General features: G+C 35.2%; 1 protein-coding gene across 2 annotated transcripts; it reads left to right on the forward strand.

The window, feature by feature from the left end:
* Nucleotides 1-1,299: 1,299 nt before the first annotated feature.
* Nucleotides 1,300-26,158, forward strand: LOC111403038. Of its 2 annotated transcripts, none has more exons than XM_023031385.1 (24): nucleotides 1,300-1,551; nucleotides 11,742-11,854; nucleotides 12,316-12,400; nucleotides 12,952-13,005; nucleotides 13,180-13,271; nucleotides 13,381-13,484; nucleotides 13,783-13,858; nucleotides 15,655-16,114; nucleotides 17,152-17,490; nucleotides 17,562-17,771; nucleotides 17,905-18,003; nucleotides 19,284-19,356; nucleotides 20,898-21,025; nucleotides 21,134-21,422; nucleotides 21,502-21,731; nucleotides 21,814-21,938; nucleotides 23,335-23,452; nucleotides 24,123-24,178; nucleotides 24,291-24,384; nucleotides 24,452-24,635; nucleotides 24,747-24,815; nucleotides 24,897-25,000; nucleotides 25,086-25,148; nucleotides 25,831-26,158. In XM_023031385.1, the coding sequence occupies exons 1-24, from the start codon at nucleotides 1,498-1,500 to the stop codon at nucleotides 25,936-25,938; spliced, it is 3,327 nt and encodes a 1,108-aa protein (XP_022887153.1). In that variant the 5' UTR covers nucleotides 1,300-1,497; the 3' UTR covers nucleotides 25,939-26,158. The 2 variants fall into 2 exon arrangements, with proteins under 2 accessions (XP_022887153.1, XP_022887152.1); XM_023031384.1 differs by having other exon boundaries at nucleotides 1,306-1,551; nucleotides 11,739-11,854.
* The last annotated feature ends 952 nt before the right edge of the window (nucleotides 26,159-27,110 follow it).

Below are 27,110 nucleotides of genomic sequence, written 5' to 3' on the forward strand. Positions count from 1 at the left end.
AATTGCAATTGTGTTCGATAGTCTGGAATAAGTCCGTGTTTGGCCGCACATACTTTGTAATGACGGTTGAGATGGGTGGTACCAATTCCTCTTTGCCATGCCAATCTTTATTGGCATTATTTACATATTGCTTTGGATTCTGGGACTCCATTGAAGATTTTTCTCGTTGAAATCAACTTAAAGTGATTCCAACATTTTGTTTTTTTTCCCTTTCACTTTCCCTTCGCATCAGGAATATTTAATTCAACATCTTTTTCCTGATCGCGTTCCGCTCCGGGAACGTTAACATCATCCAAATTAATTGGATAATTTGGTTTGTCGTTTACATGATGATGAAGATCCAAATCTGGCATATCTTTAGGTAGGGGCACATCATTTAGACCTTCAAATTGATTCCGAAATTGACTTTGGGTGTCATAGGCGATTTATTTCATCCCACACCAAACAAGTTTTCGACAAATGTGCGCGAATCCATTTGTTTAATTGTAATAAGTAATAACTAGTAAAAAAATTATTGTATAAATGTAGTGAGAAATGAAAATTGGATGAAATTTCAATAAATATAGTGAGAAATGAGAATTAGATATTGTATAAATTGTATATAAAAATTGTACAACTATCAATACAACACAAGAGAGTTGAGAGTGAATTGTAGAAAATTTTGTGGCTAAATGCTACTATTTATGGAAGAAGAAGAGAGAAATAAATAAATAAATAAAAATTAACGTACCGAAACGGTCACTAAGAAAATTCAGTGACCGTAGTAACCGTTAACAGTCATAAATTTAAAAAAAATAATAATAATAAATAAATTTTCAGGGACAGAAACAGTCGCTGACAAAAGTTAGTGGCCGTTTCAGTCACTTTATAAACGAGCCGCTCACGGGCTCGTCGCGAGCGGCTCGTTCGCTTGGCTCGCGCTCGTGTTTTTACGAGCTCCAGCCGCCCACGAGCTCCGTTTGCCATCCCTAATTGTGACTTATAAAATTTATGATTTGTAATCGATAAATATGTTGTGACCTATAAATTATTGATTTTATGATAAATGAATAAATTGTGACTTGAGAAATTTTTTTATTTTTGACCTATAAAATTTTTGGTCTGTGATCGAGAAATAATTTATGATTAATTAATTTGATAATTTGTTACCAAATTGTATATCGAATTGTGATCTTAATATATTTAATTAATAAAATATATATTTAAATTAATTATTTTTATGAATAATGTAATTAATATCCTAGTTTTGGAGTTTTAACTCTAATTTTTAGTTTTAAAATGAGTCATTTGATATGAAATTTTTCCGAGTAGGCGGTGGACTACCCCAAATTAATATTGAACAGGTCCGATTCGGCTCCCACTTCGCACTCGCCCGCAATCCTGTTCGCAGAAGGATACACGTTGACCCCACTGCCAAAATAGCAACAAAAATTTGAAGAAAATCAATTTCTCATTCCAGTAAAGAATCTCACAGCTTCGACTTACCAATACAGTAATATGTTAGGTAAATTATTCGAGAAACCCGCTCAATCGCAATCATCAGCATCCCAGGTATATTGGATTTATTGCTTGTTTGATTAATTTTTATTTGTTAGTTTGAGTATTTTTTCCGTATTGGGGTGGGGTTATTTGGGAGGAATTCGACAAAGTGAAATAAAGAAATGATCTTTTTCCACTTTTCGTTTTTGGATTTTGTTAATTTTGTTTTGATGCTTAAACACTCGTGTGCAAAACGAAATCAGCTCAGAGTGGTTATTTTCGTTCGTTGAAATTTGGAGTAATGATTATTTGAGGAGAGATACGAATCTGTGAGAGCTTAACTTTTGAAGTATTGGATCTTGATCGACGAACGCAGTTATGTCTCTGAGATAATTTCACCAACTGAATAAGTCATCTTCCCCATAAGTTATGCCTTTAAACGATGTTCCTTAAGGTTCGTGTAACAAATTTTTTAAATATGTTTTAGAATTAAACATAAGCTATTATCTTAACAGAGGGACATCTGTTTACTCGAAGATTCAATCCTGGCGCAACAATAGTCTTGTAGCTTGTTTCTCTGCGATACAGCAGTCTAGCTGGAATGTCGTGGGACTTGAACCAATCTACCTTATAGTAGACCTCAATGTAGCCACTAGATCACCTTTTTTTGGCTAATAAGATTCTTACGGGAAGAACTAGAAATTGTTAGATTTATGCGTAGATGTGTTAGCGTCATAAATGGAGGAGTAATGTTTAGACATATCTTATAACATCATTTGTTTTCACAATTCAAAGTTTATATATTCTCTATAATAATGTCCATTGCATAATGTGACTTTCCTCCAGCTCTTTGTACTTATCTACTAGTAAGGTCTTGATCTTTCATAAAAAATACTATTATAATAAAACTAAAATGAGAATCACTGAGGAGGGATCGTTATGAACCATCAAGGGATGACTTCTGATCAATTTTTTCATGAAGGAGAAACTCTTATTACATGTGATGATATTGTATTAATCCTAATTTGGGTCTTCAGCCTATCATGTGAACTGTGCTCTAGATTAATTCTCTGATTATGAAGCCCTATGAAATTCCTGCGAAAGATTTTAAAAGCAATCACACAAATTATAGATCTCGTAAGAATTTAGGGATTCAAAATTTATCATCATAAAGAATTCTCTATATTACTTATCATTGAAACCACAAGACAAGTCACTAGTGTGGGCTTAAGTACTACTTTAGCTAGATATACACCATTTTCCCCATATTTCAAGATTTGAAAATCATGAACCCTAGAAAATGGAAAAAATGAATTGGAAAATGTATTTTTCTTGTTGCCTATGCGTTTCTTTTTTCCCCATTAATTTCTGTATATCTCGACTTTGTTTCATTTATTTTTAATAAAATTTCACTCTTTAAGAAATGAATGATAGTGCTTGTGGGTTTTACGAAATGAATGGTTAGAATTAATGTTTGACTTTGATAAGTAACTCTTTGGAAAAAATGAAACCCAAACAGGGGCTTCTTTTCTTTTGAAATTAAAGTAAGAGAACTTCATGAATAGTTGGTACATTGTTTTATATGCTTTAGCGAAATTGGTCCATTTTGATTTTTGATTTACAAATTAGACTTTTAATTTGTTGCAATGTTTGGATTGTATTTATATAGTTTATGGTTTATTATAAGCATAATTTTGCATCTTTATAATTTTGAGTTATTGCATTGGTTTATTTTGAGACTTATGCCTTATAGGTCGTTGACATCAATTTTATGAGAACAGGATTGGACCGGCCGATTCAACTGGAAAAATCGGGAATCGGTCTCAAATCCAGCCTGGTTATTATCAATTTACCGAAAAAAGAAAAACGATAACTAAACCAATGAACCGATCGTAAACTGAAACCCAGTCACGATTTTTTTACCAATTATTTAGGTTGCCTTTTCTTTTTAACAAAATTTTTAATAATAGGCTCACTTTCCATGGAAAGCCCATCTATGATTTCAGCTGAAGGATGGTAGCTTTTAAAAACAACTCATCCATATTTCTTTTCATCATCCGATGTGGGATAAGTATTAAAGTTACAGTGCCCGCTAATGGATAAAAGCTACACTGCGTTGCCAATTGAAATACTAAATTATTACTTAAGCCCTTGTTTGAGTCCCATTTTTTCAAGAATGCAGTTTTTTGAATCTCAATTTTTTCGTTCTCCATCTCTCTTACACATATAACACCACTCGATAACACAAAAGTCTTTTCTTCGAAGATTATCCACCGTTAACGTCTACCCGCTCACAACCGTCCATAATAAGAAAGTCACTTGTGGAGGCAATTTATATTGTCACACCATCTTTCAGGGGAATGAACTCTCCGCCGGACCAAATATGGATCTAAAATAAGTGCGAACTGAAAAATATCATCCCGCTGCTATGATCACTCTCTCCTACTTGAATCCGTGCCTCGTGCAAGGAAGTCAAGAACAGTGCATAATCATCCAATTTCCAATCTTTTAATCCCTTCTCAAAAGCAATAATCCAACTATAACTTCCATTATGTATGACTATTACATCATTCACCATAGCGGATGGTTTCAAAATAATTGCCGTGCAAAGAAGGAAACCGTGCCTTTAGCGGACGATCTCCACACCAGCAATCATCCCAAAATTTGATATTATTGCCATCCCCACCACATAAGTCAATTTATCTCGAAAATCATTTCATCCTTGTCGGATATGCTTCCACAAACTTACCCCATAAGATCCATGACCCTCGATTGAGCACCAACCCCCTTCCATCACACCATACTTCGCTCCTATGATTTCTCTCCAAAAACTCTCCCTCTCTACTCCAAATCGTCACAACTACTTGCCCAATAAATCCTTGATAAACAAAACAAGGCTCCTTAATCCTAGGCCTCCCATCCTTACAGAAGAACAGACCACATCCCAATTAATCAGATGAAATTTCCTCTCTTCCCCTAACCTTGCCCAAAGAAACTCCTTTTGAATTCTCTTTAACCTATTCGCCACTATAACAGGAATGAAAAACGGTGATAAGAAATAAGTTGAGAGATTATAGAGAGTGGATTTAATGAGGGTAGAATGGCCTCCCATCCAAAGGTACATACGCTTCCATCCTGCTAACATCTTTTCCATCCTTTCGACAATTCCATTTCAAATATGTTTACTTTTAAACCTTGCCCTTCAAGGGAGCCCAAGGTATGACATGGACAATTGCGCAACCCTACAACTCAATATTGGGCTTCTTTTCTTTTGAAATTAAAGTAAGAGAACTTCATGAATAGTTGGTACATTGTTTTATATGCTTTAGCGAAATTGGTCCATTTTGATTTACAAATTAGACTTTTAATTTGTTGCAATGTTTGGATTGTATTTATATAGTTTATGGTTTATTATAAGCATAATTTTGCATCTTTATAATTTTGAGTTATTGCATTGGTTTATTTTGAGACTTATGCCTTATAGGTCGTTGACATCAATTTTATGAGAACAGGATCGGACCGGCCGATTCAACTGGAAAAATCGGGAATCGGTCTCAAATCCAGCCTGGTTATTATCAATTTACCGAAAAAAGAAAAACGATAACTAAACCAATGAACCGATCGTAAACTGAAACCCAGTCACGATTTTTTTACCAATTATTTAGGTTGCCTTTTCTTTTTAACAAAATTTTTAATAATAGGCTCACTTTCCATGGAAAGCCCATCTATGATTTCAGCTGAAGGATGGTAGCTTTTAAAAACAACTCATCCATATTTCTTTTCATCATCCGATGTGGGATAAGTATTAAAGTTACAGTGCCCGCTAATGGATAAAAGCTACACTGCGTTGCCAATTGAAATACTAAATTATTACTTAAGCCCTTGTTTGAGTCCCATTTTTTCAAGAATGCAGTTTTTTGAATCTCAATTTCAACTACACATTCTTCCATAAAATAATTATACACGTATTTCAAAAATTTTCCTTACTTTTTAACCACATATTCTCTAAAAAATCACTATTCTATTATTCTTTTTACCTAAAAAATGGGGATCAAACAAGGGCTTAATTATGTACTTCATCCTATAATAGCATGGATCTAAATCATGGATTCCAAAGTACAAATAATTTCAATTGACAAAGTAAATTATTTTGGACATATTAATGATTGGTTTATGAAGTTTTAAAATAAACTAGATGAATAAATCTAATTGACAAATATGGATTTATATTTATTTTGAATTAGTAGCACTAAAATTTAAAAAAAAATATTTTTGTTATAATGTTTTATTGTTTGTGTGTATTCATTTACTTAATTTTGGCATGGGGTTTAGCCTCGGTTCGACCCTTTAACCCTTGATCCTTATCCTTTTCCGAGTCAATTTTTGAAACATTGGTTAACACTCATGCCTTGTGTCACATAGGCAAAGCTGCTCTATATCTGATTAGTCATTCAAACACTACTGATGAACTTTGTTGTATAATCGGAAAGCTATTGCCTTCGCCTATGGCAGTTGTATTCAAAACTTAAATTCCACCTGGCACCACTGTAATCATATCAGGAATGCCTAATAAATGAAACTATCGTTATATATTATATTACAGGATATATAATTCGCACGATGGCATCATTTTTTGATAAGTAGTCATGTAATTTTATTAATCAATAGGATAATACATGGGAGGTGTGTTATCAAAATAAACAAGAAAGAAACGATATGAAGTTAGGCAACCATTCTATACGATTAGTGGCCATAACATTAAACCAAGTATACAAAGTCATATAAAACAATTCTCTTATTTGTTCTATTGTTCTTGTTTGGTCTTCAAAACAGCGACTGTTCCTCTCTCTCTCTCCACACACACACACACACCCCCCCTCCCATACAATGCATCCTGCAATAAGACTCCACACAAGCCTATCGTCCTTATCTCGACCGTTCTACAGCTACCGAACACCATCACAATGGATGGAATCATGGTCATTTCGTTCTCCATCTCTCTTACACATATAACACCACTCGATAACACAAAAGTCTTTTCTTCGAAGATTATCCACCGTTAACGTCTACCCGCTCACAACCGTCCATAATAAGAAAGTCACTTGTGGAGGCAATTTATATTGTCACACCATCTTTCAGGGGAATGAACTCTCCGCCGGACCAAATATGGATCTAAAATAAGTGCGAACTGAAAAATATCATCCCGCTGCTATGATCACTCTCTCCTACTTGAATCCGTGCCTCGTGCAAGGAAGTCAAGAACAGTGCATAATCATCCAATTTCCAATCTTTTAATCCCTTCTCAAAAGCAATAATCCAACTATAACTTCCATTATGTATGACTATTACATCATTCACCATAGCGGATGGTTTCAAAATAATTGCCGTGGAAAGAAGGAAACCGTGCCTTTAGCGGACGATCTCCACACCAGCAATCATCCCAAAATTTGATATTATTGCCATCCCCACCACATAAGTCAATTTATCTCGAAAATCATTTCATCCTTGTCGGATATGCTTCCACAAACTTACCCCATAAGATCCATGACCCTCGATTGAGCACCAACCCCCTTCCATCACACCATACTTCGCTCCTATGATTTCTCTCCAAAAACTCTCCCTCTCTACTCCAAATCGTCACAACTACTTGCCCAATAAATCCTTGATAAACAAAACAAGGCTCCTTAATCCTAGGCCTCCCATCCTTACAGAAGAACAGACCACATCCCAATTAATCAGATGAAATTTCCTCTCTTCCCCTAACCTTGCCCAAAGAAACTCCTTTTGAATTCTCTTTAACCTATTCGCCACTATAACAGGAATGAAAAACGGTGATAAGAAATAAGTTGAGAGATTATAGAGAGTGGATTTAATGAGGGTAGAATGGCCTCCCATCCAAAGGTACATACGCTTCCATCCTGCTAACATCTTTTCCATCCTTTCGACAATTCCATTTCAAATATGTTTACTTTTAAACCTTGCCCTTCAAGGGAGCCCAAGGTATGACATGGACAATTGCGCAACCCTACAACTCAATATATTGGCCAACTCATCTACGTTAGCAACTTTTCCCACTGGAATAGCCTCAGATTTTCTCAAATTAATCTTCAACCCGACATCGCTTCAAAGCATAGAAGTAGCTGACGCAAATTTCTAAATTACTTATCGCATAGAATTAATGTATCATCTGCAAACAGCAAATGGGAAACCTGTAAGTGTCCAACCGTAAAATTCCTTATCAAACCTTCTCCCACAGCTTTCTCAAGTATTCTACTGAATGTCTCCATAACAATCACAAACCGCAATGGAGACAAGGGATTCCCTTGCCTCAAATCTCTGCTACTTCGAAAATAATCCTTCGGGGTGTCGTTAACCAAGACTGAGAACGAAACGGTAGAGAAGCAAAATTAAATCCACCGACACCACTTTTCCCCAAAGTCACATCTCCTGAACATGTACATAAGGAACCCCAGTTCATGTGATCATAGGCCTTTTGAATATTGAGCTTGCATAACATCCCTGTCACCCCAAACGTAATCTAGCGTCTACGCATTTATTTGCTATAAGCACAGTATCCAAAATATGCCTTCCTTTTACAAAAGTATTCTGACACTTAGTCACCACTTTCTGAGCACGTCCTTCAATCTATTCGCCAGAGTCTTCGCAATAATCTTGTGTGTTTGAGTCACATTATTTTGAAAGAATGTATTTTGGAATAGTAGATTGATGGAGAATGTATAATTAAAAAATGGAAAAAAAATTTAGATTTGCATGTAATATTATTTTATTGAAGAATGTGTGGTTGAAATGATGTCAAATCATTGTTTAAGAATTATTTTTTTTTGAAAGAATGTGGCTCAAACAGGGCCTAAGACTTTTTCCAACAAATTTGGAGACCATTAATGCTTTTTCATAGAGTTTCACAATTTTTTTTGTCTTCAAAAATTAGTAAAATACATTTCTCATTTTTTTTTTCAACTACACATTCTTCCATAAAATAATTATACACGTATTTCAAAAATTTTCCTTACTTTTTAACCACATATTCTCTAAAAAATCACTATTCTATTATTCTTTTTACCTAAAAAATGGGGATCAAACAAGGGCTTAATTATGTACTTCATCCTATAATAGCATGGATCTAAATCATGGATTCCAAAGTACAAATAATTTCAATTGACAAAGTAAATTATTTTGGACATATTAATGATTGGTTTATGAAGTTTTAAAATAAACTAGATGAATAAATCTAATTGACAAATATGGATTTATATTTATTTTGAATTAGTAGCACTAAAATTTAAAAAAAAATATTTTTGTTATAATGTTTTATTGTTTGTGTGTATTCATTTACTTAATTTTGGCATGGGGTTTAGCCTCGGTTCGACCCTTTAACCCTTGATCCTTATCCTTTTCCGAGTCAATTTTTGAAACATTGGTTAACACTCATGCCTTGTGTCACATAGGCAAAGCTGCTCTATATCTGATTAGTCATTCAAACACTACTGATGAACTTTGTTGTATAATCGGAAAGCTATTGCCTTCGCCTATGGCAGTTGTATTCAAAACTTAAATTCCACCTGGCACCACTGTAATCATATCAGGAATGCCTAATAAATGAAACTATCGTTATATATTATATTACAGGATATATAATTCGCACGATGGCATCATTTTTTGATAAGTAGTCATGTAATTTTATTAATCAATAGGATAATACATGGGAGGTGTGTTATCAAAATAAACAAGAAAGAAACGATATGAAGTTAGGCAACCATTCTATACGATTAGTGGCCATAACATTAAACCAAGTATACAAAGTCATATAAAACAATTCTCTTATTTGTTCTATTGTTCTTGTTTGGTCTTCAAAACAGCGACTGTTCCTCTCTCTCTCTCCACACACACACACACACCCCCCCTCCCATACAATGCATCCTGCAATAAGACTCCACACAAGCCTATCGTCCTTATCTCGACCGTTCTACAGCTACCGAACACCATCACAATGGATGAACATATGGTCAATCGTTTCTCCATCTCTCTTACACATATAACACCACTCGATAACACAAAAGTCTTTTCTTCGAAGATTATCCACCGTTAACGTCTACCCGCTCACAACCGTCCATAATAAGAAAGCCACTTGTGGAGGCAATTTATATTGTCACACCATCTTTCAGGGGAATGAACTCTCCGCGGGACCAAATATGGATCTAAAATAAGTGCGAACTGAAAAATATCATCCCGCTGCTATGATCACTCTCTCCTACTTGAATCCGTGCCTCGTGCAAGGAAGTCAAGAACAGTGCATAATCATCCAATTTCCAATCTTTTAATCCCTTCTCAAAAGCAATAATCCAACTATAACTTCCATTATGTATGACTATTACATCATTCACCATAGCGGATGGTTTCAAAATAATTGCCGTGGAAAGAAGGAAACCGTGCCTTTAGCGGACGATCTCCACACCAGCAATCATCCCAAAATTTGATATTATTGCCATCCCCACCACATAAGTCAATTTATCTCGAAAATCATTTCATCCTTGTCGGATATGCTTCCACAAACTTACCCCATAAGATCCATGACCCTCGATTGAGCACCAACCCCCTTCCATCACACCATACTTCGCTCCTATGATTTCTCTCCAAAAACTCTCCCTCTCTACTCCAAATCGTCACAACTACTTGCCCAATAAATCCTTGATAAACAAAACAAGGCTCCTTAATCCTAGGCCTCCCATCCTTACAGAAGAACAGACCACATCCCAATTAATCAGATGAAATTTCCTCTCTTCCCCTAACCTTGCCCAAAGAAACTCCTTTTGAATTCTCTTTAACCTATTCGCCACTATAACAGGAATGAAAAACGGTGATAAGAAATAAGTTGAGAGATTATAGAGAGTGGATTTAATGAGGGTAGAATGGCCTCCCATCCAAAGGTACATACGCTTCCATCCTGCTAACATCTTTTCCATCCTTTCGACAATTCCATTTCAAATATGTTTACTTTTAAACCTTGCCCTTCAAGGGAGCCCAAGGTATGACATGGACAATTGCGCAACCCTACAACTCAATATATTGGCCAACTCATCTACGTTAGCAACTTTTCCCACTGGAATAGCCTCAGATTTTCTCAAATTAATCTTCAACCCGACATCGCTTCAAAGCATAGAAGTAGCTGACGCAAATTTCTAAATTACTTATCGCATAGAATTAATGTATCATCTGCAAACAGCAAATGGGAAACCTGTAAGTGTCCAACCGTAAAATTCCTTATCAAACCTTCTCCCACAGCTTTCTCAAGTATTCTACTGAATGTCTCCATAACAATCACAAACCGCAATGGAGACAAGGGATTCCCTTGCCTCAAATCTCTGCTACTTCGAAAATAATCCTTCGGGGTGTCGTTAACCAAGACTGAGAACGAAACGGTAGAGAAGCAAAATTAAATCCACCGACACCACTTTTCCCCAAAGTCACATCTCCTGAACATGTACATAAGGAACCCCAGTTCATGTGATCATAGGCCTTTTGAATATTGAGCTTGCATAACATCCCTGTCACCCCAAACGTAATCTAGCGTCTACGCATTTATTTGCTATAAGCACAGTATCCAAAATATGCCTTCCTTTTACAAAAGTATTCTGACACTTAGTCACCACTTTCTGAGCACGTCCTTCAATCTATTCGCCAGAGTCTTCGCAATAATCTTGTGTGTTTGAGTCACATTATTTTGAAAGAATGTATTTTGGAATAGTAGATTGATGGAGAATGTATAATTAAAAAATGGAAAAAAAATTTAGATTTGCATGTAATATTATTTTATTGAAGAATGTGTGGTTGAAATGATGTCAAATCATTGTTTAAGAATTATTTTTTTTTGAAAGAATGTGGCTCAAACAGGGCCTAAGACTTTTTCCAACAAATTTGGAGACCATTAATGCTTTTTCATAGAGTTTCACAATTTTTTTTGTCTTCAAAAATTAGTAAAATACATTTCTCATTTTTTTGTTTCTTTTTTAATCAAATAATTGTTTGATGTGTTTCAGTGTTCTCACATTAACTTGCTAGATTAGTTATACATATTATCCTAGGATGAATTATTAATTTTCTTTGAGTTTATATTGTATTAATGTTAAAATGCTCCAATAGCTAATGCTGGTTGCCAAACCTACAAATGTAGGTCTATTTGTCTATCTTTGCTGCCTCTCTATAGTGGGCTTGTGAGTGCTAATGTTTGCATTTTTCTTTAGCAGAATGCTGTGCACCAAAGCATGGCACCAAGTGTTTCCATTCACTATGGCATTCCATCTACTGCATCAATTCTGGCTTTTGACCCCATCCAACGCCTCTTGGCAATTGGGACACTGTGAGTTTTAAGTTTCTCTACATTTGTATGGATATCAATGTATAGAATTGTTTAACTGGTAATGATTATATTATATGTGCTGCATGAGTATAGTATAGTACATCATACAATTCTTCCACTTTCAGAATCATTTCCTGTTACATTTTATTGTTTTGTGAATCATCCCTGATTTTCAAAATCCACATTTTTGGCTGTTCTCATACATTTCAGCCTTGAGAATCTAGATGTCTCACATTGCATTTATCAGCAGTTGTTGAGTGTTGACATCAGCATAAACTGCACTAAGAACCATTGCTGACTCTATTCATGTATGAGTAGGGAGGAGAGGGTAGAAGTTTATGATATAGTGGTCGTGAGAAGCTTGAGATTTATGGTTATGTTTTGGAGATCTGGTTTCAAAATCTGATTTTCTGTGCCATCCTTTTTGTAATCCTTTTCTTCTTTATTGATTGGAATTGCAGAGATGGCAGGATCAAAGTAATTGGTGGAGACAATATTGAAGGCCTCCTTATGTCTCCTAAATCCTTGCCCTTTAAGAATTTAGAGGTTAGTGGCCTTAGGTCGTAAAGTGGGCTGCATCTTATACCCTATCCTCTTCTATCTTGTCCATTACTCTCGTTACGGGATATTTGTTTTTTTATTGCTTTTCTTAAGTAGTTGATTTTGAATTTCGATGGTTTCTTAAATGCTGTACATCTCACATGATGCCAAAACAACTTTATTTATTGTTATTGTTGATGATCATTGTACACCTGATGCTATCTGCTTACTATGTTTTATTTCTGTAATTTTTTAGTTTTGCGATATGTCTTACTTGTGTTTCGTACATTTACCAAATGAAATTCTCTATAGTTTTTCATGTTCACACGATTACATTGTATGTTTATTTTGTTTTGCTGAGATGATTTCTAGAAAATAGTTGTCTGAAAGAAATAATAGATGTTTTAGTAATATTTGTATGAAAGCTTAAGCCAGATGTTTCAACTCCTTGTAAAAGTACTAACCATCTCTTACTTGCATTTTAATCCCTTTTTGGGTCATAGATGACCAAGTAAGAGCTTTTTCTAATCTTCCACTTATGTTTGCTCTCTTTTCAGTTCATGCAAAACCAAGGTTTTCTAGTGACTGTTTCCAATGAAAATGAAATTCAGGTACGATTACTTGTAGGCTGCTCACCAGCATCTGGTGAAATATTTCAATTTGTGCTCTTCAATCTTTGCATCTGCACATACTTCTCCAATTCCCCCCTTTTGTGCCTTCTATTTCTTCGTATACAGTGCCCAGTTTTTCCTTTTTGACTGCCAATAAATGTGCAAGTTTAACAGGTTTGGGATCTAGAGAAAAGGTGCATATCTTCTAATTTGCAATGGGAGTCCAATATAACAGCTTTCTCTATTATCTATGGCACTCATTACATGTAAGAGACTGGAGAAACTGTTATGTTGCAGTTGAATAGTTCACCAATTAGATGAAAATGAAGTAATTACTTCATCCATGGCTAAATTCTCACTGCTGTTGACATTCAGGTATGTCGGCGATGAGTATGGATTTTTGTCTGCTCTAAAGTATGATGCTGAAGAAAGGAAACTTTTGCACTTACCATACCATGTTCCTCCAAATCTTATAGCTGGTAACATAATTTCCTGGTAACTTTTAAGAATGCTATTTATTTATTTGAATGATCAGTTATGTGTTTTGTCCAATTAGTTCAATATTGGATAATAAAACTGTGGAAACTTATTGACAAATATGAGAACTTCGGATATTCAAATTCATCTCTAAGCATCTGATCCATTGTTGAAACGAAATTTTGTTGTAAATCCTATCAATATCTCCTTGTAAAGTACGTGATATAAAGCTATATTAAGTCTCCCAACAAGCTTAGAATATACTACATCTTTATATTATCACTTATCACTCATTTGCAGAAGGAGCTGGTATTTCATTGCCTGATCATCAATCCATCGTCGGTGTTCTATCCCAACCTTGTTCATCTGGGAACAGGTAAGAGAAAGAATGCTTAGTTTCTCCTTCCAGATTCCTTGCTGGGAATTCTAGCATGTCAATTTTTCCTTCAATTCTCTTGTGCCTTTCTTTCCATAATTCTTCAAATTGTTGTAATCACCTAAATGGTTAAGTGTACATTTTGACACATGGTTTCTTTCCCTGATAAAAGATCGAGATTCTTACTAGGTATGATGAGGCCTTTGTTTAATATTAATGTACTAATCTTTTAACACATGTATTGGGGAGGGATCATGAAACACTTATGGGAGACCATCCTCACTTTTCATCCTTTTACATTTATATCTAAGGTAAAGAACAGTGATAAACTCATCTGAGTTGTTTCTATGTATGTCTTATACGTGTCATGAAATTCTTGACTTTCACTTCACCCGCATCCTGATAGTGGCTGATGATAGTGGAAAACCTAGAGATCTCTTGGCTTCACTGAAATCTCCAAGTTTCATTCCGAATTCTTTTTCCATCTCTTCCAGTTAGACATTAGTTAAGCCTTGATCATTGTTATTAACTTTTCACCATCTGGCTTAATATCATCATCAGCTCTCTCGTCCTAATAGTTATAAAAGAATTGCTGGCTTCTTCTTTTTGTTTCTTATTTTTATTTTTTTTAAATAAAATGTTTATTGTCTTTTATTTGCTTTACTTAATTTCAGTTAATGGCGAGATGGGGATTCTGGTATATCTGGCAATCTTACCTTTAATTGCTTTAGAAATCACTTCCAACTTTCTTTAGAGCACGCTCTTTCGTTGTAGTTTTATATTTCCTTGGTTCTTGTTGTATAACTCCTATGAATAATACTTCTACAGTTTTATGCTGTCCTTGTGCTGTTCTATCCAATTTATTTCGGTTGACGTGTATTACCTAGTGTAAGGACGGATCAAACAGAGCTCATAGCCGACCTCAAATTTATGGGCAATACGACTTAGTTTGTTGTTTTGTATTACCCTATGTTTGTACTCAACCATGGTGTATTTTTATTCTTTTACACTTCTAACGAGAAAAAGATAATGATTATAGAGGGAGGATACAAAACATGCAAAAACTATTTTAATTATTTATATTTGGAAAGTTAATGCTTGTATTGTTATTGATAGGTGGGTGGTCAAATTTTGAGTATCTGCTACCTAGTAAAATGAGAAGCCTTTCATCTTTTCTATTAAAGCAAAGGTCCGAAGGATAACCTACACATTTTTCAAACTCCCGCGCTCCACCAATAGGGCAAAAAGGAAAAAGTTGTATTGGTTATGAGATCGTTTACCTCTTGCCTGGTGCTATAAGATTGAAGAGCATGGCTGTCATTCAGTACTTGTGAATCTTTTTTTAAGTTTTCTACGTGATGACCTTAATAGCTTCTCATGTTATGTTGTACTGTATTTTATTTTGTTTGAATATCTCTTATTGTTTGTCGGCATATCTTGTACACAGTTTCAACACTTTGTATGGGAATCCGAAGTGTAACTTGCTATCAGATTTTTGCAGTTCATTATATATATCTTTCTGCTGATAAATTAAGAAATGTCATTGTGAGTTAGTGTGTGAAGTCTGTTTACAAACCTATAATCACCAAGTACACCCATTTCACATCCAGTGTTGGATCACTGAGTTTGCTAATTTCCTTTTAATTGACTAAGTATATTTCCTTATACATGTCTATCACCTAAATTTTTTCTGTTTCCATGATAGCTGAAACATGATTCTATGTTCTTAACATTGTGTCTTGTACTCAAGGTGCTCTTCTCATATCTTCATTTATATTACTTCTATTCGTTTTCAGGGTTCTGATTGCATACGAGAATGGGTTGATCATTCTCTGGGATGTTACCGAGGATAGAGCTGTTCTTATCAGAGGCTATAGAGATCTCCAACTGAAGGAGGGAACAATTGTTGATTTTTCAAATAATGAAAGCCATACGTATCTGAATAATTCATTAGATGATGAACAAGCAGAAAAGGAAATAAGCTCTCTCTGTTGGGTGTCTCCTGATGGGTCAGTAATAGCTGTTGGTTATGTAGACGGAGATATTTTGCTATGGAACCTTTTAGTTTCTGATAATAGAAATGGTCAGAGAGCACATAAATCATCTAATGATGTTGTTAAGATACAGTTATCATCAGGAGATAGAAGACTACCTGTCATTGTTCTGCACTGGTCTCCTAATAAGGCCCAATATGGTTGTGGAGGTCAACTTTTTGTTTACGGTGGTGAAGACATTGGGTCTGAAGAAGTCTTGACGGTATGTTCAGAGTAACTGACCCTAATTTAGCTCTCTTGACTATTTGGTTTTGCAATCATAAATTCTTCTTTGATAGGTATTTGTTCTACAGTTTCAATAATTCGTTTTGTCTCTAGCTGTTACCAACCATGACGTAGCACTGTTCACGGTATCCTGCATGTTTGCTTGGTGTCTGTGTATCTTACTAATATACTGTTAGAAGTGTTACCTTCTGCTCATTGTATTCATATTTCATTTTCTTTGTTGCCTCCCATATTTCATCTCTTATGCATGTACATCTATGCAGTGTATAGAGACAAATCACCTGGCATTGGTAATATGATATCGCAATGAGGACAACTTTTTATTTCTTGTTTTAAGTGGCCCCAAGTTCTAGACAACTAAATATCTGTTCTCGGATGTCTTCACGGTCACATCATATCAAGGGATTCATTTTGCAACTTTTCCAAGTTCTAGATAACAAAAAATTTCTGTTGTCCCTTGTCTTAGCAGTCACATCATATGAGGGGATTTTTGCAATTGGTGTCTTCCTTTCTGAATATAATCCAATGAGTGGGATTATAAGAATTTTTTCCATGATTGTCTGACGACAGTGAACTGTATTGCTTTTTTGAGTAAATTCTACTTTTCATTCATAAAGATGTGAATTTATATGGATTATTCAGAACATTAGGAATATTCCAATGTACATTAACCAAATTATTGATCCAGAAATATAATTCTTATATCTCATGGTGTCAAACTGCGAAGCGTAATGGCCCTGAGCTTGTCCAAGATTATTTGAGCACGTTCTGTTGGCGAACTGCTTGATTATTTTCTAGCTCGAGATGCAAGCATTGCAATGTCATCCTCTAAAACTTTTCATTTTTCCAGTTAACAACTACAATACAGTTCTGCTTGATTCATAAATCTTAATGATCTTTGTTTGTCAACACTGAACATGAAGAGGGCTAAAGAAGTCAAAATATAACGTTCTCCTTTCCAAGTAATCTCTAATATTTGATAAAACAATTTCTGTAATGCTCATACCTATGCAGATCCTTGATCTTGATTGGTCTCCTGGACTAATAAACTTGAAGTGTGTTGATCGTGTTGACCTTGCTCTTCATGGATCTTTTGCTGATGTGATAGCACTGTCAGATCCATATGAAGCAGACATTAATGATTCAACTTCACTGTTTTTATTGACCAATCCTGGGCAATTGCATTTCTATGACTATCCTTCTTTGTCTACGTTCAAATCTGGGCTAGAGAAGAATCAATCTGTCCATGCAGTTCAATACCATTCAATTATACCCACTGTTGAACCATGTATGACTCTGGGAAAGCTATTTTTGATCAATTCTGAAGCGATTTTTTCAAGAACAGTCTCAGAGGTACTGGATACCCTCTACCGTGTTTTAATTCTTGCATTGTTCATTTTAATGATCAGTTATCATTTCATTAGACAGATTCAAAATCAACACTACAAGCAGCGGGTAATATGACGACTAAAAGGACGAGGTGGCCTCTGACCGGCGGGATTCCTTGTCAACTGTCTTCTGCTGAAGTTAGTAGTAATCAGAGAATATATATAGGAGGATATCAAGATGGATCAGTTCGAATATGGGATGCCACATTTCCAGTTCTGTCACTTATTTTTGTTTTAGGATTTGAGGTTAGTGTAGTACTGCAAGCTGTTAAATTTTGCATCTGTGATTTAAATCAACTGTCATCATCTCTTATAATATTGATCAACAGTTCATTGATTTCGAATAATATTTATCCCTCACAAACCTTGTGATGTGCAGATGAAGGGTATTGAAGTCGATGGTGCAGATGGGTCAGTATCAGCACTAGACCTTTGTTCTGCCACCTTGACTTTAGCTGTTGGCAATGAACGTGGTCTGGTAAGAACTAATTTCAATGTTATATGCAATGTATAGAAATCTGGCATTGGCATTAAATCGGAAAAGGTCAGGTCGAAGGGTTAAAGGTTCAACGGGGGTTGAATGTTGGAATTTAAAAAATAAATAATTAATATACCTAAATTATTTTCCTTCCATTCTTGATAACACTATATTGTTAATTTGCGAGTAATGCTATTCATCATTAGTGGTGATCATTAGGTGGTAGTGGGTCCCTACTTTATTCTCATGGAGTTGTGATATATTTTAATGCAGTGAACAATGAATTAGGGGTCCACTGCCATTAGACTGGCTTGCAATTAATCATGAATTGCATTATTATAAATTTTCACGTGATTAATTTCAAAAAAGATTTACTATTTTCATTTCTTTTGGGCTCTATTTACAACACTTATAATTCCTCATTTTAACGATCTCTCAAAGGATGTGCCTTCTCACAAAATCTTCCCTCTCAAATCTCTCCAATGAAAAACAATCACGAAAATCTCTCTCTCTCTCTCTCTCACACACACACACACACACACACACACAGACACACACACACACACACACCCCCCAGCTGAAGAAAAAAAGTTAAAGCTAAAATGTCAAATTTTAAAACTTGCACCCCCACTGAAGATGCTAACTAGAATTCAGATAAAACCTGGCACACAAAATCAATCCCATGAGAAGAATGTTTTTCTTCTCTACCATACCCTCTCCTTTTTAATTTGTGCTCAGACGTGGCAGCTGCATGTTCTTGAATAAAGTCAAGAATCAAGATGCAATCCAAACAATGAAGATGAGAAACTGTATGTGGAGGAAATTTTTTTCTTCTTTTTTAAAGAAGAAAACTTCAAAAACCGGGAAGACCATAACGAGTTTATCTGGTTCAGGGTTTACGTGGTCAGTTCACTGGTTTTTTCTACAACGGTTTCCACCACAAAACCAGACTGGTTTTGCTCCTCGCTTCTCAATCTAACTTGCCATTTTGGATCGCCTCATCTAAAATCTTAAGATGTTAAGAGAGGAAACAATTCATTAAGATGCTTCCTCACATGTACGCCATAAGGCTAACACGTGCACAGTTTTTCATAAGTCATAAATGAGCAGTGATGAGACTTAATCCAAGACCTTTGTCTACTTCCTTACCATGTTGAATAGCCTCATTCAAAAGCTTGAACACTTAGTAAAGGGACGGATTTTCTTTATTTAAATTGTCGTCAAAATTATATATTAAGACCAACTCTGTGATAGAATAGTAATCTTCTATTTTTATATAGGTTTGCCTTTATAGGCTAGAAAGAAATTCTAATCAGAGAAACTTGACCATAGTAGCTGAAACCAAACATGAAGGTACTATTTTGTTTGTTCATTAATATTTTTGCCTTTTCCTTTTGCTTTTGTACAAGTCATGTTGAGGATTTATTTTTTTAGGATTATTAAAATTTGGTTGTATTAATATTGGCCAGTAATACTTGCAATTTGGTAAGTTTGAGAATTAGATCAACGAATTTCAATGTTGATTTTTAGGAGTTTGAGTACATCCATTGTCTTTACGGCAGAAGTGTGAGAGAAATAATGGTGAAGGCAAGGCACTGGTAAACAAGAAAAGAGCACAAGTGAGAGTTGTTTCCAGGAGCAAACAATTTGGCAAATGAATTTCTTTCTTCTTTTCGTCGTAATTTATGTTTCTTTCCTTAATACTCTCTTCTTCAGGCTTTGGGCTTTTTTGACATTAGGAAGGATCTGGTTTATTGTTCCTAAGCAGGAGTTTGTTTTTTCCTTTTAGGTAATTTCTAAGAATAGAGGATAAAATAGATTTTCCATATAAAAGTTACAGCGTGAACTTTGATACTTAAATTGGAGTCTTGATTTTCTGTAAGTTGACCTTCTCTGCTACTCTAGATGGCATTTCAACCATGTAATGAAACAAAAGCTTGATTTGAAGCCTACATAATCCTGTGATTTAGCCCTTTTTTGATTTTGAGTTTTTCTAAATTACGTCTTCTCAAACTCATTTTCAACCACACTTCTCCCAATAAAATTATTTTCCACGTGGACCCATTACTTTTCCCTACTTTTTAACTACCCATTCTTCAAAAAAATCTCTTTTCAAAAAATAAAAATCAAACAAGGGCTTAGCTTTATTGCATTTTCTCTACTCAAGCAGTGGGTCTGTAATATGGTCGCAATGTTTTTTCTTTCCTTTAGAAATGTCAAAATAATATTTGAAGTTTTTATTTGAATTATGTTATGTATTTCCATGACGTCAAACGTATTGATTTATTGTTGTTCACATCACATCTTTATTTTCTATTCAGCCGAGATACCAAGTTTCATGTTATCGAATATTTGGATGGCTTGGTTAAACCAATTATGTATGGTGAGAAGCTGGACACATTAAAAAATGAGTTAGAACTTAAACAAAACTGAAAAATGAAGAATGACTGCTGGCTAGACCACACTAAGTAAAATTAAGGCAACAAGCAATAGAACGTTTGATTGTCATCAGTTTGTCTTGCATGTTTCTACTATAGATTCTCATAAGCTTTCTTCACTATCATCCCAGGAGGTATTCTATTTTAGTTGTGTATTTCTATACCCTGTCAACCATAAACAAAAGGTACTCAATTAAACAAAGATACTTTATTAATGGAATGCCCTATGGATGGGAGTGACCTAAGTGTAATGATATTCTGATGATGAGGCCTCGTGAAGTATGTTGGAACTCCTGCTCCTGCTGTCCTAAAATGCTCTTAGATAGGCATTGCTGGGAGCTGGGTCCTTCAGTAGTTTTCTTTCTGATACTCTCACTGTCATACTGGCTCTCATGTGTTCGTACTCTCATCTGTTTCTTTGATACATATGGTGACGGCTATGTAGTTTATTTACAGTTCATCATTTGCCGCAAGAGGAGAAAAATCACGTGTATGCTATATTTTCCATCCTTAATTCTCCAGTGCTTTCCTTGCAATTTGTATCTTCTGGGGTCAGACTTGCAGTTGGATTCCAGTGCGGGCAGGTGAGCTAGTTTTTACAGAAACCACTGTCACAATCATCTGTATGCCTATTTAGTTTTGCTTAAGTGTGAGAAGTTTTCTAAATTCATATCACAATTATCCTATTACAGGTCACAATGCTTGATACTGGTTCTTTATCAGTTTTATATACTACAGACTGTGTATCTAGCCCAACGTCCCCAATCATTTCTTTGGCAATGAGAACTTTTCCGGATACTCGTGAAAATAGTCTAAAGAACTCTGAAAGTGGAACTGTAGCTGAATCTGCAAAGGAGGTTGCTTTTGTCTTGACGAATGATGCACACATGGTTTTAATCGATAGCATCAGTGGCAAAACGATCAGTTCTCAGTCAATACATACAAAGGAAGAGTCAACTGCCATATGCATGTATTTATTAGGCAAGTATCTCAGTCTGATGATACAAACTAATTTTTGTGCTCAGATGTTTACCGTCTTCGTGGACCTGTTTGCTAGCAGAAGGCGAAGATCCTCTCCCTGAAGGGTCCAAAAAGCACACACTGACAACTTTGCCCAATCAGGAAGCTGAAAGTCCACCTGTGCAAACAAGTGATCAGAATCTAAGTGGTTCATCAGAAGCTGAAAATCCCAAGCAACTTACATATTTAGAGAACTTACCCATGGCATCTCTAATTTTACTTTGCTGTGAGGATGCTTTGTATTTCTACTCTTTAAAGTCCATAATTCAGGTGCTTTACTCTGTTATCCTTTTCAATTTTAACAGTAATTATTATTTTCTTCCACAGCTTATGAGAAATTCTTTGACTTTAGGTGGAGAATAAATTTATCAGTATACTGGAACTTGGGAAACCTTGTTGTTGGACTACAATATTCAAGAAAAGTGCAGAGGAATTTGGATTGATCATAGTTTATCAAACTGGAGAAATTGAAATAAGGTAATCTATTTATGTGTCTATCTGGTTCTGCTGATTTTTCTGAATGAATGATGATTTATACTTGGCTGGGATGCGTTTGCACAAGGCTGCCGCTTCAAAGTTATGTGAAGATAAAAAGGAACCAAATGGAAAACGGTTTATCTGTTTCTTCGAGATAACTTATGTCAAGAAAACATGCTTGTCCTATGAGGAATATATGAAGGCCGAGGCTTAGCTTAAGTGGTAAGAGTGAAAGTCCTACCAGGAAAAAGACCTGGGTTCAAGCCTCCTTTTAGGGGATTTGCCCCCCTTTAATTGGAAAAAAGAGGGAGGAATATATGAATATATAGAAAAGATATTAATGTGTTAGTAGAAGTGGTAGGTTACTTTTACTTACATTTCACTGTGGTAAAAATAAGTCAAATAACATTAAATCACAGTAGTGAGGCAGAAATTCAGTATTACCAGGCAAGAAATTGATAGGATTTTGAGTGTTACACTCTCTCACCACTTTTTTCATTTTCTACATGCTCATGCAGGAAAGTATGTTTTGTGTATAATCACAGTTTTAATGAACAAGAAGCAGGACATTATATTAAGTTGACATTCTTCCAGAAAAAGAATAGTTTGTTATCTTCATTTTGGATATTCTTATTTTCTTACAAAATGGTTGTGTTAAAAATTCGAAACATGTGGAAAAAGGTTTAGCCAAAAATAATTATATATCCAGGTGCTTACTCATCGTAACCATAGAATACGACCCTAATCGAAATTTATACATTTGTCTCATACACTTTGGGGATGTTGAGAAGAGATTTATTTTACGTCCAGAGGGCTATAATTGGAGATATAATTGTTTTGGGTACAGAAGCTATTATAAAAATGGGAATTGCCATACCTTTGATTGCGGTTTGAACTATTGGTTTAAATAATTAGAAGTAAACAATTAGGTTTATGACAGAACCTAGAAATCGATCACTAATCCAATTTGAGTACCTCTACAAAATAGATTTCAACAGAAAATTGAAGAGTAATTATAGCAAGTCACTGATTAAGAAGTAATAAAAATTGAGGATTCTAGTATATTTAACTGTCTCGTGATACTAAACCTAGTCTATCATTACTTGAAAATTCTTATTTTCTCATTCATTTTCAATCACATATTTTCAAAATAAAATATTTTGCATATAAACCTAAAACATTTTTCTACTTTTTAACCACCCATTCTCCAAAAATTCACTATTGCAAAACTCATTTTCCAATTTAACGGTAAACAAACAGGGGCTAAGTAACATGCTATTTTCACTTTTCTTACTTTAAATGCTTTGAGTAAATATTATTTTTGATGTAATCGGAAATGATGAAATAGTATGTGTAGAGATATGATGAATAGTCAACTCTCTCATTTTCTTTCCAGGACTATTCCAGAACTCGAGTTGGTGGGAGATACTTCACTGATGTCAATTCTTAGGTGGAATTTCAAGAATAATATGAACAAGACAATGAGTGCTTCTGATAAGGGGCAGATTACTCTGGTTGGTTTCTTTGACAGAAATAATGTCTGCTAAAATATGTCTCACCAATTGTTTACCAGTCCTATGCATGGCATCCATCAGATAAAAGAAAGTATAGGATCTTTTAGCAAGTTTAGTTTTTCATGATGCTATTAGCTAGCTGCCTGGGTTGGGTTAGTACCATGTGAACATTTTGACAAGGCTATTATGTTAATCGGGATCAATTGAATGCAATCTCATGATCTCATGTGGACTTTAGCGAGTCAGACTAATGGGATGGAATGAAATGGAACGGTTAGAATAAATGTTTTGGTTCTAGGTGCCTTGGGAGCATGTTTGGCTTAGTTAATGGCTTTTCTGGGCAGTATCGTGTGATACTGCTGAAATAAGCAGCTTCTTTTTTAGAAAGAAACAATACCAAGCATGCTCTTGATTTCAAACTGGAATCTCTATCAAATGTTGCATGATTTATCATCTAGAGTATGGTCTTGTTTTTTATTATTATTTTATATTAACCCCCCTCGACCTTGGACATGTATTAAAATTAATTTTGAAACAGAATGGCAGGACAGTTTTTGTAAATATTCCCATTGTTCATTAGCAAACTAGCATTGGTACATCGGCTTTTATCCAGCCATATGTCTCATGCTATAAATTTTTGATATCTAACTGATGTGCTTATGTTTTATAGGTGAATGGATGTGAATTTGCTTTAATATCATTTTTGGCCTGTGAAAATGAATTTAGGTCCCTCCCTCTCTCTCTCCCCCTTCCCTCTCTCACCACATAAATCCCACCCCCTGCAAAGCTATGTACATTCAGCTGATAAATTTCTTAAAAGAAACTACGCTTATTTCAGGATTCCTGAGAATTCACCTGGGCTACATGATAAAGTCCTTGCAGCTGCAGCTGATGCTGCTGTTAGTTTCTCCCAGAGCCAAAAGAAGACACAGGTTACAAATATCACATTACTTGTGTTTTTCTCAATCTGTTAATGAATTTGTCTGTTTCTGTTTCCAGAGTACCATCCCTGGATTCATTGGAAATATGATGAAGGGTTTGAAAGGGGAAAAGGCAGATTCGAGTTTGAATTATATTGAAGCTCGTGAAGCTTTGATTGGCCATTTAGATAGCATATTCTCAAGATTCCCATTCTCTGAACCAGACAATGAATATGACGTAGGAGACTTGGATCTTCACATAGGTGAGTCCTTAACTATGTCGGCCCTAACCTGGGTATGGTATTCACTTTATTGAAAAGAGTCAATGAACGAAGTGCATGATATTTTGCTTCAATTGTTTGCTTGTGTTACAGATGATATTGAAATAGATGAACCTGTTCCTACTGTATCCTCATCTCTTACTGCTAACAATGACAGAAAAGGTAAAAATTATTAATTTCTTTCTAATGATAGATTGTGTTTAAGCCTGATGGACCCGAACATTTTCTTCTGCTAACTTTTAGGAAAGGAAACTGAGAGGGAAATGTTATTCGAAGGTGGTACCGCAGATACTAAACCAAGGGCTCGGACACGTGAAGAAATTATTGCTAAATATAGGAACACCGGGGTAACATTTTCCTTTCAGATAACCTGTGAATGACTTCATGATTTATTATTGGGATTTTTCTGTCTGACCATGTCAATTGTTCTAGGATGCTTCCACTGCCGCTGCACAAGCAAAAGAAAAACTTATAGAACGCCAGGAGAAACTTGAGGTAAGCCACTTGAAGAACGAATTTATATTATCTTTGATGGATATGCATATATTGTAATTACTGAAGACTGCGAAGAATTAGTGGAAATCCGTTTCAATATCTTAACTTCACTTGTGCAAGTTCAATGGCCATGATTAAAAAAATGGGTTAGGAGCAACTATACCCCTAGCGGTTCAGTCCCGGGTTTTGTGTTAATATATGACAGGCATGGGATTTGTGTCTGCTGGACATTTTATGTTCTTTGATATGATTCCATGGAGCTTACTAGTTGTCAAAGTCATTTGCATAGATATCTTTCTTTTAGTCTTACTATTATTGCAAAAAATAGCTAGCTACCATTTCTTCGTGAAAAATCGCGGTTTGTATCATTAAACAAACCAAACAAGAGGAAAGAAATGAAAAATGTCTTACCTCTTCTATGCAACAGTGAAGTGAACTGCCTTGATCTAACCTTGGGTTGAGACAGGAAGAAATCCGTAATTTATCTCTCAAGTAGTTCAGTAAGCTTCATTGCATCTCATGGAGACAAGATTGATTATCAACACGAGGCAGAGACTAGCCTATCTACGTCTCTGTCAGTGAAAATTTTATAAATGATGAAAATAGCCAAAATCAATTTGGTATTGTATAAACCTATTCATATTCGGTATTTTAACATTCTTCGTTTGGCGTTCTCATCCAGAAACTCAGCAGACGGACTGAAGAGCTACAAAGCGGTGCTGAAAACTTTGCCTCAATGGCGAATGAGCTCGCCAAGGCAATGGAAAAACGTAAATGGTGGAATATTTGACTGCATTCAATTTCATCCGCCGAAGCAACTTGATCTCGCTGAGCATGAGCAAGCCTATCAGATTTTGGTTTGCAGTCGCCGAGCTGCGACTACGTAGATATACTCATTTCGAATTTCTACACTATGTATTGTTATATTTTTTAGAATTAAATATTTATTTTTCTTCATTTATGTGGATGTCAATGGCATTAATATATTTTTTTTACATCACCAAATAGAAGATGTCAACATATTTTTCGAAGCCTCTACTTTGACATCCTCCGATTTTTTAAGAAGTGATGCGTTGAGGAGTCAAAAATAACGTACAACCAAGAGAATAAAAAGTTCGAGATAACACATCTCAACTACCGAATGAGATTTCTGCTAGTCACTTGCATTAAAAGTTGGACTGTACACATTGTATCTGCCTGTGAACAAAAAACATATAACTAGAAAGACCAAAGGAAAAAAAATAAATATGAACGTTGACTAAATTAAAAAAGGTCAATGATACTGGGCAATTGGCATTTATCACAACATGGCCGGCAGGTTAAACGGCATTAATTGCATATTGCAACCATCCCCGCGTATATTTTATCTGTGTTGGTCGGCGTTACTATGGTTTAAAAATATTTATCTCAAAAAGGGGGATAAAAAAAAAAAAGAAAAAAGGGGAGAAGTAAAATCACTATAAGTTCTTTATGATTTTTTTTTTCCTTTCATTAGAGTAAAAGATAATTACAATTTTTAGAATTGAAAAAATAAATTAAATTACTGTCGAAATGAAATAATTCACTTTTTATCACTCTTGGTCATAAAAGTAAATTATATATGTAAAATTGACTTTTGTGCCTAATATATAATTTGCGCAGTCTCTCTGGACTTGGTCGGTAAAACGAAAAGCCATAGCCTCCAGGCCCCCACAGCCATCCTTTGATTTTTTTGAGTCCAAAGTCTGAAGAGGAAAATTGAGCTGACTACAGATTTGAGACCTAAAATATGTACACACACGCTTCTGTCTTCCACTAACCAGTTGACACGTTTGGAAATGGACCAAAAAATAATAATTACTCATTGAAAATAAGTAAAAACATAAAAGTCATTTTACTTGTGCATTTCTCAAATCCAATTAAAAGGTCCCATGAACAGCTAACCAAAAGTAGAATCATAGAATATTCAAAGTGAGAGATATT

This window comes from Olea europaea, chromosome 11, assembly GCF_002742605.1.
Source record: "Olea europaea var. sylvestris chromosome 11, O_europaea_v1, whole genome shotgun sequence".
NCBI classification, from domain to species: Eukaryota; Viridiplantae; Streptophyta; class Magnoliopsida; order Lamiales; family Oleaceae; genus Olea; species Olea europaea.

What these genes read in the sequence shown, in the direction of transcription:
- LOC111403038 (XM_023031384.1), top strand. Translation starts at nt 1,498, where the DNA reads ATGTTAGGTAAATTATTCGAGAAACCCGCTCAATCGCAATCATCAGCA. An exon ending in TTGGCAATGAACGTGGTCTG is followed by an intron (nt 18,004 to 19,283) that starts GTAAGAACTAAT and finishes ATTTTTATATAG; the next exon opens with GTTTGCCTTTATAGGCTAGA. An exon ending in TTGGATTCCAGTGCGGGCAG is followed by an intron (nt 21,026 to 21,133) that starts GTGAGCTAGTTT and finishes ATCCTATTACAG; the next exon opens with GTCACAATGCTTGATACTGG.